This window comes from Salvia splendens, chromosome 3 (assembly GCF_004379255.2).
Source record: "Salvia splendens isolate huo1 chromosome 3, SspV2, whole genome shotgun sequence".
Classification (NCBI taxonomy): domain Eukaryota; kingdom Viridiplantae; phylum Streptophyta; class Magnoliopsida; order Lamiales; family Lamiaceae; genus Salvia; species Salvia splendens.
Window position 1 is genome coordinate 7,167,395 of NC_056034.1, and position 14,703 is coordinate 7,182,097.

The 14,703-nt window shown below is 39.2% G+C and overlaps 2 protein-coding genes across 6 annotated transcripts; one reads left to right on the top strand and one right to left on the bottom strand.

The window, feature by feature from the left end:
* Positions 1-1,687: 1,687 nt before the first annotated feature.
* LOC121795013 (glucan endo-1,3-beta-glucosidase-like) lies at positions 1,688-5,244 on the top strand. 5 transcript variants are annotated; one of them, XM_042193441.1, is made up of 5 exons: positions 1,688-2,490; positions 3,375-3,619; positions 3,687-4,231; positions 4,333-4,419; positions 4,919-5,244. In XM_042193441.1, exons 1-5 carry the CDS (start codon positions 2,176-2,178, stop codon positions 4,957-4,959), a joined length of 1,233 nt encoding a protein of 410 aa, XP_042049375.1. In that variant the 5' UTR covers positions 1,688-2,175; the 3' UTR covers positions 4,960-5,244. The 5 variants fall into 5 exon arrangements, with proteins under 5 accessions (XP_042049375.1, XP_042049376.1, XP_042049372.1 ...); XM_042193442.1 differs by having other exon boundaries at positions 4,928-5,244; XM_042193438.1 differs by having other exon boundaries at positions 4,333-4,415; positions 4,910-5,244.
* A 401-nt stretch (positions 5,245-5,645) lies between these two features.
* LOC121794651 (luminal-binding protein 5-like) lies at positions 5,646-9,743 on the bottom strand. Its single transcript, XM_042192917.1, has 8 exons — positions 9,575-9,743; positions 8,409-8,676; positions 8,110-8,324; positions 7,790-8,032; positions 6,894-7,373; positions 6,607-6,761; positions 6,440-6,522; positions 5,646-6,371 (listed from the first exon to the last, which is right to left on the bottom strand). The coding sequence occupies exons 1-8, from the start codon at positions 9,630-9,632 to the stop codon at positions 5,870-5,872; spliced, it is 2,004 nt and encodes a 667-aa protein (XP_042048851.1). The 5' UTR covers positions 9,633-9,743; the 3' UTR covers positions 5,646-5,869.
* Positions 9,744-14,703: the final 4,960 nt, after the last annotated feature.

Genomic DNA, 14,703 nt, shown 5'->3' on the forward strand with positions numbered 1-14,703 from the left:
GACTAGTGTGACATGCATTCCACATTCAACGAAACTGAAACTTCAAGATGTAGACACCATTATTGGTTATGTTCATTTTTTTTGAAGCTTTGCGTAAACAAGACTATTAATGACGAGACAAGAGTTCACTTGGGACGCCCATCACTTATTATGGGGCAAATCTACCCATCCGGAATCAACCCACCACTTATTCATTCACTACTTTTCTGTCACTTTGGTTTAACAAATTACTCCCTCCGTCTAAAAAAATTGTCTCATTTGTGAACAACACGACTTTTAATGAGAAATTGGTAAAGTAAGAGAGATGAAGAGAAAAATGGGTAAATTAAGAGCGATAGGGAGAAAAAAGTAAGTAAAATACAAGATAGGAGAAAAAGTAAGAAAAGTATAAGAGAGAAACTTTCCATTTTAAGAAAAGAGACTATTTTTATGGACATTTCAAAATTACAAAATGACACTATTTTTCATAGCATGTTTACTTGTTCAATATTGTAACATACTACTCCTTTGATGAGGCAGTCTACAGCATAACAAAATTTTTGTGACAATCCCCATAAAATTGGAACGCTTTACTATTAAAGATGAGAAATATAAACTTGAAGAACAATCACAAAAGCGCATCTGGTGTAGTGGTATCATAGTACCCTCCCACGGTACTGATTCGATTCCCTGGATGCGCATATTTTTTTGAGGATTTATTTTTGTACAAATAATTATGGTGACTTGTTTTTAAAATTGGTATGCAAGATTTATGGTTTGTGAGTGGAAGTTTGTTGATAATTCCTCACCCAACTTATTGGGTCACCAAACTACTATACCATTAAAGGCTGGAATTTTAGGTAGTTGGCTCATGAATTTTAACTGTCATTCTTAATACAGAACTATACTTCTCTACCCATCTCATGAACCAACTTTCTTGCATTTCATACTGCTTAAATCTTCTCCTTAATCCAACTTTAATCACTAATTAATGTCTCACAGTCTCTCTATTTGTTGATTAACCCTATGTTCAGTTTCAATGTCCCACAATAAAAAGTGGACAATATGGGAAAGGTGGATGATCTAGACAATTAGCATTAAAACTAACAAGTTTAATTAAATTGCACAAAGGTGGAAAGGTTTAGATTTAAATCATAAACAACTTACCCACCTATATAAAATTCCGTTTGTTGATTTGCTCAACGATTGCCTTTAATTTTCTAAAAAACAAAGTTGAAAATTTGGACGAATGGTTTCAGGCAGAACTCAAACCTACAATTAGTTAGATTTTTAAAAAGGGGATGTTCACTCAGCACAGCTTATAAATGTAATTAGGGTTAAGTTCATAAGTTAATGGTTATCAAACTATATATAGTACTTGAATCAAAATTGATTACTAAAGTTTAATTTGTTTCTAAATAAATACAGTAACAAATAACTTTATATATACTTGATATGATTAGAAGATTTAATTCATTTTTTGAATTGTGGCAATTAAAATGTCACCTAACTATTTTTAATTTAAACCTAAAACATGAATAAATCCAGTACACTGCCGGAGAAAGGTTGGTAAAACATAGCTAGTTCAACACTACTTAGTCACATGATCATTATTAATCATATAATAATATTCACAAATATTTTTTCCATATATATATATATACACATATATTAAGGCATAGGAGATCTATATACATATACACAAATTTCATTGAGAGAGAGAGAGAGAGTGTGTGTTAATCAATCCTCCAAATAACATTTCTTGCTCAAATGAGTATTCCAAAAAGATGTAGAATGCTACGTACAACATATAAGAGTTTTCAAGTGCATCTGCTTCATTTGTGAGATGCTCATTTGGGCAAGTAATGTTATAGCTGAAGGATGCTATATTCTTTCCTTGTGATACACCTCTCTTCACCATCAAGTCTAGAAAAGTATCCCATCTTCCAATCTAAATTTCTAACTTTTCATAATATAGTTTGTTTATCATACATTGCATACATATACCAGAAAGAAAGAGAATGCATGGATTGTAGTATATTTCAGTAAGACAAAGTTGGGTTTTTCCAAATAAAATATGAACACTTGGAGTTGATTAGTGTTGCCTAAAGCAGATGAAGAAGCTCTTGATATTCTTTTTCTCAATCACACTCATGAGTTATCTTTTGCATCTAGACAAAGAAAAGCATCTCCTACATGCAGTCATGTTGTTGTTGCTACCTAATTCCAATCAAAACAAAAATGGAGAGAATCATAAAATTAGTATTACTGCTGTGTTTGGTAGCAGGTAGGGAGGGGCTCATCGGCGTCAACTACGGCAGGGTGGCGGACAACCTCCCTCCGGCGGCACAAGTGGCCCGATTCCTGGCAAACTCCACCACCATCAATCGCGTGAGACTCTTTGACTCCGATAGGGCAACGGTGACCGCATTTTCCCACACAGGGATTGCGGTCACCGTAACCGTCCCCACGGACGAGATCCCTGGGCTGACAAAGCCGTATCTCGCCCAGGCTATGCGGCACCGATACGGATACGCGTATCGGTATCCGAAGGATACGGATACGCGGATACGGCTCTTTCCCAAACAACCCGATACGCGGATACGTTTTAACTATTTTTTTTAATAAATAATAATAGTGCAAAATAAATTACAAAATAGATATTCTAATTCAACATAGAGACATTAAAGGTCTATTACACTCAAAATAACATGATAGCAGCAGGTTCTAAATTAGGAAATAATTAAAAGGTAGTAGCAAACTAGCATCAAGCCATCAACATCAAGCTTCTTCCTCATTCCCCGTCTCCTCCAGCTCCACACCTTCATCCTCGGCATCACCCAATCCAAATGATACAGCCTGCAACTCAGGTTCATCAATGGAGAGGTCAGCAACTTCAAGAAGACCAACACCACTAAGGGAATCAAAAGCTGAATTGGGGGGAGCAAAAAACTGAATTATAACATAGAAAAGCGATGGCAAAAATAGATACATAAAACGAAAAATCTAAAAAAAAAAAGCATACCGAATCTATGGAGGCGGGGAGTTTTTGACCTAGCTGCGGCTTTCTCAATTGTGTGGAATCTTATATTGTATAGAGCATCATTATTTATAGAGCTAGATTTGTTCATCCAGCTGCAATGGGCTACATCACAAATGGGCTTTTTGGTCCAGCCCGTTAATTCTATCGGGCCGGCTCCTTTAGATGGGCTTTAAACTGGGCCGTATCCACCGAGATACGTATCGAATCTGAGGTTTCCCGGCCCAATACGGCCCATCCCGCGGATACGCCCAGGATACGTATCCGTCGCGTATCCGTCGCGTATCGGTATCGGATACGTATCCGATACGCGATACGGCAACAAAGTGAAGTATCCGTGTTATATAGCGCCCAGGAATGGGTGAGAACGAACATCCTCCCTCATGCCCACTCCACAAACATCGTCCGAGTCCTCGTGGGAAACGAGGTCCTCTCCACCGGAAACAGGCTCCTGATAACGACCCTGGTCCCAGCAATGCAGGCCCTCCACGCCGCCCTCGTGGAGGAGTCCCTGCACGATCGAATCAAGATCTCCACCCCGCATTCCCTAGGGATACTCTCCAACTCCAGCCCCCCCTCGGCCGGAAGGTTTAGGCAGGGGTATGTACGGATTTAATCATATTTAATGCTATCCAAATTATCTAAAAATACTAATTTTATTTTCTAGCTATGATGTCTACGTCATCCGACCTCTGCTTAGTTTCTTGAGAATGACGGATTCGCCCTTCATGATCAATCCGTATCCCTTCTTCGGAGCCACGGAGGCGACGTTGGACTACGCGCTTTTTCGGGCGAACGAGGGGGTGGTGGATGGGGAGACAGGGTTGGTGTACGGGAACATGGTGGATGCGCAGCTGGACGCGGTGTTCTCAGCCTTGAGGCGGATGGGGTTTGATGACGTGGACGTGGTGATAGCGGAGACGGGGTGGCCGTCGAGGGGGGAGGCGGGGCAGCTGGGGGCGGATGCGGGGACCGCGGCCGAGTATAATAGGATGGTGATGCGACACGTGGCGTCGGGGGTTGGGACGCCGCTCATGCCGAATCGGACTTTCGAGACGTATATTTTTGCGCTTTTTGATGAGGATCTCAAGCCCGGCCCCGTCTGCGAGAGGAGCTTTGGCTTGTTCCGCCCCGATCTCACGCCCGCCTACGACATCGGGATTCTCAAGGCGGCGGCGAATGGCGGCGGTGGAGTTCGAGTTGGACGTAGTGGTGCGTTTTTGGTGGTGATTTTGTTGCATATTCTTGGTTGAAACTTGAAGCAAGTGCTAGACCGAGCTCGGCCTGATGATTTTGAATATGTCGGTGGTTAGGGCTTGGACTGCGGCCCGGTTCACGGCATGAATGTGGATTGATCACAACTTGTCCCATCACATTAATGTGGATCCAACTCCAAGTGAGTACGTTTTTCCCATATAATGTTTGTTAAACATCTTAAAATAAAAATAAAAATAAAAATAAAAATAAAAATAAAAATAAAGTCCAATTTTGACCCCTTTGTCCTAAAATTTTTTTTGGTCCCATACATCAAGTTTGTGACCTTTTGGTCCCTAATATATTGTTTTGGTACATTTTGGTCCCAAACAAGATCACAAACTTAGTGTATGGGACCTGAATTTTTTTTTATGGAAATATACGGGACCAAAATTGGACTTTAGTCCTAAATTATAATTAAGTTATTAAATTGATCAAACAGTTTGACTGTTAATTTTAACATAAAATGGTTATTTTGGACCAAAACAATATGTTTGAGACCAAAAAAATATGTTATGGACCAAAAAGTCACAAACTTAATATATGAGACAAAAAAGAATTTTAGAGCAAATGTAAGGGGCTAAAATTGAACTTTAGTCAACATTTAAATAAGTTCAAGATCTTAACATTCTTAAGGGTGAGAAGCTTTTTCAGGTTATGGGGATTGCATGTATGAGGGGAATTGACACAGTGGGCCTACTTATCATTTATGGTAAAAAAGTGAAAGTTTCAATGGAGACCGGATAAAAATGGCAAAATTGGACAATTAATAGGGGACGACTCACGGAGTTGTATTTAATTTTGTAGGGCATGCTTCCTTTTTTTAGCTTTTCAAAGGAAAGTTTGTAATACTGTATTGAATTACTATACACTTGTAAATGTACTGAATACTACTATTACGCTTTTATTGAACATTGCATACCATGTAATATTAACTGATTTTTTTATGAAAACCTGCCTTTTTATCTCAAGTTCTGGTTATTACTTACTAGAGTAACAGTATTTTGTTGAGATAGTGCTCGTATTATTGTATCAAACCCAAAATAACTATACTCGAGCCACACAAAACCTACAAGTACTGAAGTCGACATTTTACAACATTTAGATGAGAATAGGAGTATAGAAATTACAGGTTTCCCTACCGCATGATAAATGTACAACTGAAATGAGGACAGGAATAATATGTACCTTCAAAAATGAAATGGTTAAAAAAAGCAGCCTGAGAAAAGGATAAATGAGAGGTGATTCATTAATAAAAATAACTAACTCTAGTGTACGATTTTGCTGATCCGGTGCATAATTATCCTCAACCATAACACTCCTAAATGGGTCTGTATGTATTTAACAAAGAAATATGCGTTGAATCCTCAAATTAGAAGTAGACCTTAAATTCATATTGATCAAAATCCAGATTAACAGATCACGGGGATTGCAATATCCACAAAATAATACAAGAAAGAAAGTTCCGAACCCATTCCCTGTTGCTGCATATCATTCTAGTCCTCGTCCAAACTTTTTTAAACGCAAGTTACTTCACCAACATCTCCAATCAGTGAAATCCGAGACCTAAAACACCTACAAACCTTCTCCTGCCTTTCACAGTTCATCATGGGCATCATCCTCTTCATCCTCCATTTTCTCACTCGGGGGGGCTCCACCAGACCTCTGATAGACAGCAGTGATGATAGGATTGCACACTGCCTCAACCTCCTTCAGCTTCTCGTCATACTCCTCCTTTTCAGCGTTCTGATTGTCATCCATCCACTCAAGGGCCTCCTTCGTTGCTGTCTCAATCTTCTCCTTCTCATCCGACTCCAATTTGTCTGCTAGCTTGTCCTTGTCGTTGATCTGGTTCCTCATATTGTAGACATAAGTCTCTAGGCTGTTTCGGGCATCAATTCTTTCCTTCACCTTCTTGTCTTCCTCGGCAAATTCCTCAGCTTCCTTCACCATCCGTTCAATCTCTTCCTGGCTCAAACGACCTTTGTCGTTGGTGATTGTGATCTTCTCTGATCGCCCAGAGGCCTTGTCTTCAGCCTTGACATTCAGGATACCATTAGCATCAACTTCAAAGGTGACTTCAATTTGAGGGGTTCCCCTGTTCACAAAATTAAGTCAGAAACAGTAATACAACTTTCTAATAGATTAAAACAAGCAGATGCGAACCTTGGGGCTGGTGCAATTCCTGTCAGGTCAAATTTCCCGAGCAACCTACAGTCCTTTGTAAGGCTCCGTTCACCCTCAAAGACCTTTGAAACAGCATGTATCTCATGTTATTTTCTCAAAAAAAAAATAGCACATTTCTTGAAATTTCCATTGAACAATTTGTATACCTGGATGGTGACAGTAGTCTGTTGGTCCTGGTAAGTGGTAAAAACTTGCGATTTCTTGGTTGGAATGACAGTGTTCCTTGGAATCAATTTCGTCATAACTCCTCCAACAGTTTCAATACCAAGGGTCAATGGTGCCACATCCAAGAGAAGAATATCTGATGCAAGAATAGCACAGTTAGTAAGAAAAGCTTCAACCACAAACTTTCTTATGTGGGTCAGCAGTAGTTATTTTATCGAAGTTAGCATTGGTAGAGTGAAACCACACCATCAATTATAAAGCCAAGTACCTTTGGTCTCATCACCTCCCTCGCCACTCAAAATTCCTCCTTGGACAGCAGCACCGAAAGCAACAGCCTCATCAGGGTTGACTCCCTTGTTGGGCTCCTTTCCATCAAAGTAGTCCTTGAGAAGCTGTTGAATCTTGGGAATCCTAGTACTTCCACCAACAAGAACAATTTCATCAATTTGTCGTTTTTCAAGACCAGCATCATCCATGGCCTTCTTAACAGGACCCATGGTCTTTCTGAACAAATCATTGTTCAGTTCCTCAAAACGAGCCCTTGTAAGAGGCTCAGAGAAATCTACACCATCAAAGAGAGACTCAATCTCCACGCGAACCTGGTGCTGACTGCTCAAAGCTCTCTTTGCACGCTCACATTCTCTCCTCAACTTGCCAAGTGCTCTGTTGTCCTTGCTGATGTCCTTGCTGTGCTTCTTCTTGATCAACTTAATGAAGTATTCCATCACCCTTTGATCAAAGTCCTCACCTGATGATTGCAAAAGAATATTGTTGGTTGGGGAGTATAGTGCATTGAATGACTCACCTAAGTCCTTGAAATAAAACTAGAATGCCAATTTAAAATCTCAGTCATCGCCTCATAAAGTAAACTGGTTAGGTATATTCTACAGTGTACTTGGGTCATAATCATTTGGTAAAAAAATGGGAGAGAATTTGCCGAAGCCTTTTAACAGGTTCAGATAACTTGTGGAGAAAAAACTTGATTTTTATCACTATTCCATGAACAAGTTCCTCATATGGACAGTTCCTTCAGAAAATAATTGTGATGTTTCATTATAAGTTGTGTGAGCTAAAGAACCGTATTCCAACCTTTTATATCTAGGTCATAATCAGGTGGTAAGACTACAATGAGAAAATAATAAAGGGATCATGCGATCAGCTTACCTCCCAAATGGGTGTCTCCATTTGTTGCAAGAACCTCAAACACACCATTGTCAATAGTCAAGATACTGACATCAAAAGTTCCACCACCAAGATCAAAGACAAGAATGTTCTTTTCACCACCTTTCTTATCCAAACCATACGCAATTGCTGCTGCAGTTGGTTCATTAATAATTCTCACAACATTCAAACCAGCAATCATTCCAGCGTCTTTAGTAGCCTGCCTCTGAGCATCATTGAAGTAAGCTGCAAAAGGAAGCAAAAAGATTCAGTAATTGCTCAATGATCACTCACACACAAAAGGATTTGGCACAAAGTCTTACCAGGAACAGTAACAACAGCATCCTTGATTTTCTTCCCAAGGTAAGCCTCAGCTGTTTCCTTCATTTTTGTCAAGATCATGGCACTGATCTCTTCAGGGCTGAACACCTTGGTCTCACCATCCTTGATTTTAACCTCAATGTAGGGTTTTCCATCCTTGTTCACAATCTTGTATGGAACAAGCTTCATGTCCTTCTGAACTTCTTTATCCTCAAACCTGTTGGAGCAGCATTAGTTAAGTCCTAATTATGATACATAACAGCAGATTATGAGAATAAGAAAAAATCAGACGAGAAATTACTTTCTGCCAATAAGTCTCTTGACATCAAAGATGGTCCTCTCTGGATTAACAGCTGCTAAATTCTTGGCAGCTTCACCGATCAACCTCTCATTGTCGGTAAAAGCAACCCACGAGGGTGTGATGCGGTTACCTTGATCATTTGCAATAATTTCAACATGACCATTCTTGTAAACACCAACACATGAGTAGGTTGTACCAAGATCTATGCCAATAACTGTTCCAATTTTAGGAGCCTCCTCCGTTGCTATGGAATATGCAAATAAACTTCCTGTTCAAAGATCAAGCATAAATCAAGTTATTTCAAGTGATCCTGAAATCAAAGACCACGTTATGTTTTTCCTGACTATTAACTCTAAGGAGGTAACAAAGTAATATCCAAACTTCTAGATCTTCACGATTAAATTATAGTACTAATATTACGATGCAATTCACTTCGCTTCTGGTAGAGTAGCAACAATACTTGAATCACGCCAAGATATGATTAAGACTCCCAATCCACGTATAGAAGCTTCCATTAACTACAGACGTTAGACGTACAGACGAATCGGACCACATACAATACTACTCCCCATTTATCTCCGTTTATAAAAGGGAAAAAATATTATTTGAGCAATGCCAAATTCGCATATCTACGTGCTTAAGGATTCAGATAATATCATTATTATACTGAACCTAAACAAAGAAGAGGAAACTGATTTCTCCGAGCTCATCTCTGTAGCAGGGACGGAGCCAGAAATTCTATATAGGTGGGGCAAAATTCCATAAAAAGACATTTTCAGGATTTTAGAAGGGACATTTATAAAGGTATTTCAAAAAAAAATAAAAATAATGATCAAAATAGCACAAATGAAATTTTTTGAGATGGGGCATTTGCCCCTTGTAGCATGTACATCCGTCCTATAGTATACCAGATCTAACATGAAACCGCCACGATGTGAGCTAAAACTACGAATTTCGATGCAGAGGATCAGACACTAACAAACAAAAATTAATGCTAAGGACTTGCACCTCTAATATCCTAAAATTCTCGAAAAATATTGTTCCATGTTAACGAATAGTTAAACGAAGATAGATTGATAACATAAATCTAAGACCTAAGTAGACGGAAATGCTAGATCTCAGTTATTAAAAGAAATCTGAACAGAAAGAACCAAAGTAATTCTGACCTAGCAAAACGATCCCTAACAGAGTCCAAGATGCGCGTTTCTTCAACGCATCAGCCATTGCTGCGACAGTCGGACTTGGCTTCGTCGCCTTTGAAAGTGTTGTGTTTCTTATTTCTCTTTTCTTTCGTTCTCAGTTCTCCTCCCTTCTCCGCTGAGTGTAATGGAGTTATGAATCTGAATAACGGTGGAGAGGAGCGCATTATATACCAACTTCGTGCAGAGTAAACTCGTCATGGAAAATGACGTGGACCAATCAACTCTCGAGTATTATTCATTGTATTCCCTCCGTCTAAACTAGAGAAAATATTGTCACCCGTGCTTACGTGGACCAATTATATAGGATCTTCGTGTCAACTGAGCCGACGTGGACCAATAAAATTCAGAGAAGAGCGTGCTGCCCAATGAGTAGATAGAAAATCGTTTCGGCTGGGCTTTTTCATCGAAATCGTTGTTTCTGGAATCCGGTTTACTTCAAAGTAGGAAAGCGTTAAACGTACCATAATTGAACACCTGTCCTATTCCAGAATTTTCTACTTAGGAATTTTGTTGGACTCCAAAATACAAACCTCAAAACAAAAGCCAAGTGGTCAAGATTTTCTCCATAATTAGAGAAGTTTAGGAATTAAATGAGCATTTCTTTTGCTCTCAACTTGGTCTTCCCCCATTGGAATAAATCTCTTGATATAAATGGGAAATTATATCTAGAAAGCTTAATCGGAAAAAAATGAAATAAAATAATAAAATTTCATTCGTCCCGACTAAGATGACATATTTCTTAATTGACACTGAACTATAAGATTTGTTGGTTAATGTGTTTACTTAGAAAGAGGGAAGGTTAAATTTAACTTTTTGAGGGAAGGAGGAGACGACTGGGGACATGAGACAACGGTGACAGCAACAGTGAGGAGGGGGAAGAGAGATACATTGAGATGCGCACTATGAGGGTCTCGCACATTTAACTCTTTGTTTTTAAGTTAAGAATATCTAAAAATTAAAATTAAAATGGAACGAAAATAAATTATGTAAATCTATAAAGTTATTAAATTGAGTGAACTACGTGAAGTTGGAATACAATCATTAATACCTTTGTGAGAAAGTTATAAGATATAGGAGTACAACCTTTTTTTATACTTGATCTAGATATACAACTTTTGAAAATCTAGAATGTTAGAGACATGAGCATGTCTAGGACTGAATCAATTAGGGAAGCATAATTATAACATTTTTGAAATTGTATTTTTTTAAAAAATCTATTTGTTGCATTCTTAATTAGGCTTTTCAAATAGTAACTGTTACTTTTTTTTACTCCAATATTTTTATGTAAAAAGCTTTGTTTTAAGGAACGTGACGAAATAACAAAATGAAAAATTCGTTAAAATAGGCAAGGGTTAAATAGATGTTAACCTAAATTCATGAAGTAAATAGGTTCAACCAATGCTATAAAATGACATAATAATCTCTCGCAGAGTAGGGTCAATGTATCTTGCTCTTTTGCCGTACTTGTGTTAGATATTTGTGTTCGACGAAGGGTTGACCAAATTGCAGATAGTAATGACATCTGGAAAAACACCCAAAATGACCATTAATATCAAAATCAATGTGCTAATATCTAGTTTAGAACTCTAGTTTGCTTTCAACAGAAGTAGAATTGTCGGATAACTAATTTAATTTGAATGAGATTTAATTGATCAAAAGTCATAAGTTGTACTATATGAGCTAAATAGTGTTTATGTTAACAATGATCCAGCCCTCATATTAGTAAGTGCCTTGGTATTGTAACTGGACGCACATGTGTAAATTTGCAGAGAATATATATATAATGACCAAGTTGTTTTGATTCAAACATGCAGAAGAAACCTTGTCAGCAGCAAAATCTTCCTGCATTCTTGTTATCACTTTCTGGAAAGCTTAATTGCTAGTGAGGAGAAGCTTGTAAACTAGAAGGTTTGATTCTTAAAAATGCATTGGATGCAAAGGAGGATGTATAAACTTGTGCAAAGACATGCATTCTTGTTACAGACGCTCTCCTCTACACTACTACACGTGAGGCTAGGTCAACGACATCACAAGTCATTGTAAAGGTTGCAGCAGTAGCCTAAGCTCATAGGTTCCCTATTGAGAAGAAATTGGTCGGGAGATTATTGAGCAATTAGATCAAGTAAATAAGATACTCATTGTTGTGGTTAATTCAAGGCATGAATGCCAATGAAGGTAGTACACAAGTCCGGCTGCTACTAGAGCTTTATATAATACTCTCGGATTTGCCCAAATTAATTTTTCGAACGTGATTACATAATGAGAGTTGTTTGCATATGCGTGTTTTGGTGTCTCTAGCATCAGAGAAGATGAGGAAGCAGTGTCCTTGGAGATCTAGCAGATACACTGGGAAATAATGCTGCTTCTCTTATTCTGCAATCTCTGTCTAGCAAAGACTTTTTTAAACGAATGCTTATCTTCTTCTGATGGCCATTTGATTAAAGAATCCGCTGAGTAGGCCAGGATGGCTGTTTGAGGTGGTGCCTACTCAGTTCAGATAACTTACTTGCATGCATGTGGTCGTGTCGAGTCGGGGTCAAAAATTATACATCCAGTTCTGTCTTGCGAGAAGACTTTTTACTTCTTGTTGTCACTAACTGATCATGCATTAACCTTTCATTTGCCATTACCTCGGTGTTAATGGGGCTTCTTTACAGAGATAGTGATGTGAGATGCGCTCTATCTCATCTTGGTGCTATGTTCGGTCTGAGCCATTATTTTTTCTTCTTCATTTCCACTATATATATAGTAGGAGTAGTACATTTTTTTGAACCAGATCTGACCGTGTCTTGCATTGTTACATGGCATGCCATCTAAAATTGCATTGGGTGGCATACAAATATACATAACATTCATCATTTTAACAATATTCCATTTGCATTTTCAGATGTTCAGTTTCAAAATTATACCCCCCATCATTCAACTTGCCTCTTGCGTTTCTGCTCATAAAGGTACAGGTTTATTCTTCAGTCTTACTTATCGAAGGGCAAGTGTATTCGTGTCTTGTGCTTAAATGATACGTTTATTATTTATATATATTTCATATCTTGCATTATTATTTAGTTGCATTATTTAGTTAGATATTTAGGGAGTGCATATCTTTTTCGTATCTTTTGTCTTACTCATTAAGTTAGTATCCACTATTATAAATAGTGGACATTGTTATTCATTTCGATGAATCAAGAAATATCAATTATCCTTCTATTTTATTTTCACGCTTTTATTTCAATTCCGTATTGTTCTTGGAGCTGATCCCGGGGAAAGCCCGTGACGTCCACCTTTATCCTTTCGTCGTCGACCGCTCGTCGTTGCCGGAATCTTGTTAAGGGAGTGCACCCTTAACAATTGGTGCTTTCATTGTCGTACTCATGGCTCGTTACACCACCGAGGATATCGTTTCCCTATGTGACCGGGTAACTGCTTTCTGCAATAGATTACACATGAGATTGGATGCGTGGCAGCTGCAGCATGCATACCATGAGCAGCCATCCTACTGGCCGGTTACAGCTGCTGCCCTGCAGCCGCCCTTCACCAACACGGATCCCTATAGTCAGCCGCCGTCCTACACGGATCCCTATAGTCAGCCGCAGTACTACACCGATCCCTTCACTAATCCACCACCGCAACACTCTTCATGCTGGGGTCCGACAAATCACTACCATCAGGGTGTCTATTGCCACGAACAACCTACGGATCTGCTCCAGCTCCATAGCTATGAGCATGAGCACCATCAACACCATCAATGCCAGCAGCAAGTGCAGCCAGTGGATGCTTACTGGCAGAAGCACCATCAATACCAGGAACCCGTGTTCGATCAACAGCCACCAATGCAGCGCCCCCCACCGTACAACCGTGATATCAGGTATGGCTCATTGGAGTTATTGGCCGATGATAATAATGAATCATTCAATTCTGGTCATAGTCGTTACAATGACACCAAAACCAAAATTACTAGCCAACGTGTGGAATGTTATTAGGGTTCATTTACCTTGTGCCATATTGAGTCATCTTCAGAGTTAATTGTGGAGGAGCCAGTTAGTGAAATTAGTGGAAATGGGTCGGATTGCAAGTGGACATATGTCGAAAATACTGGTGAGCAAAGCAAGGTTGGTATAGTCATCGTACATCGACACTCGACTTCGATGCCTGGTTGATCCCTCCACGCGACGACACGTCGTGTGCAGTTACGGATGGTCACAAATGCCTATTGCATAGAGGGTCTTTGAAGCAGAAGTGTGAAACAACATTGGATGAAGAAAGTGATGAGCAGGAGTTGGATCTCACCAATTCTGGAGTGGTCACAAAATACAAGGCCATGGCTGAAACTGTGAACAAGGCCTTGCAGCTTGTGTTGCCTGAAAGCCAACCGAAGGTTAAGATTGTTGAGTTTTGTGAAAAAGCATACTCGTTCAGCAAAGAGAAACAGGGTATATGTACAAGAAAGTGAAGAGGAGAGAAAGAGGGGTTAAATCCCCAAAAGGCATTTTAGTGACCAGTATAGTGGGAGAAACTTCTCTTGGAAATACTGTGTCGCTTTGCCCTAGTCAGTTGAGTGCAAAACAAGGGTCTTGTGCATTTGATCCAGGAGGGGGTGCCTTGCAATATTTTGCTTGGGATTGGAAGAAGATTGAAGCATCTATTGGGACGAAAACAACAAAAATTAATGCACAAAAGTATTTTCTTGAAGTTCAGAAGAGAGGAACCCATGGATATCTTCCTCCACCTTGGCCACGAAGAAAAGCTAATCATCCACAAAAAGCTTCTAAAATTGCTCCATCCCTTTCACAAGGGAAGCCATTCCAAGGCTTAGCAGTTGTTGTTGATAATGGATTTGAAGGGAGATTGTGGATAATCCATGTCATCCATGTTATTCCATTAATAGAGAGTGGAGTTTTGAGGGGTACTGATGACGAGCAGGGTTTCTCGTTCAAGCTTCGAGGGTATGCGAGGGTCTATTTTCACAACTCGTTTAATGATTTTGTTGTCGTTGGAGCTAACTTGGAGTACAATGGTTTGAAGGGAGAGCTTTCTTACATGGTTCATGATCCTGGTATGGCTATGGCTGCAATGGAAAATGTTGAACAATAATGGAG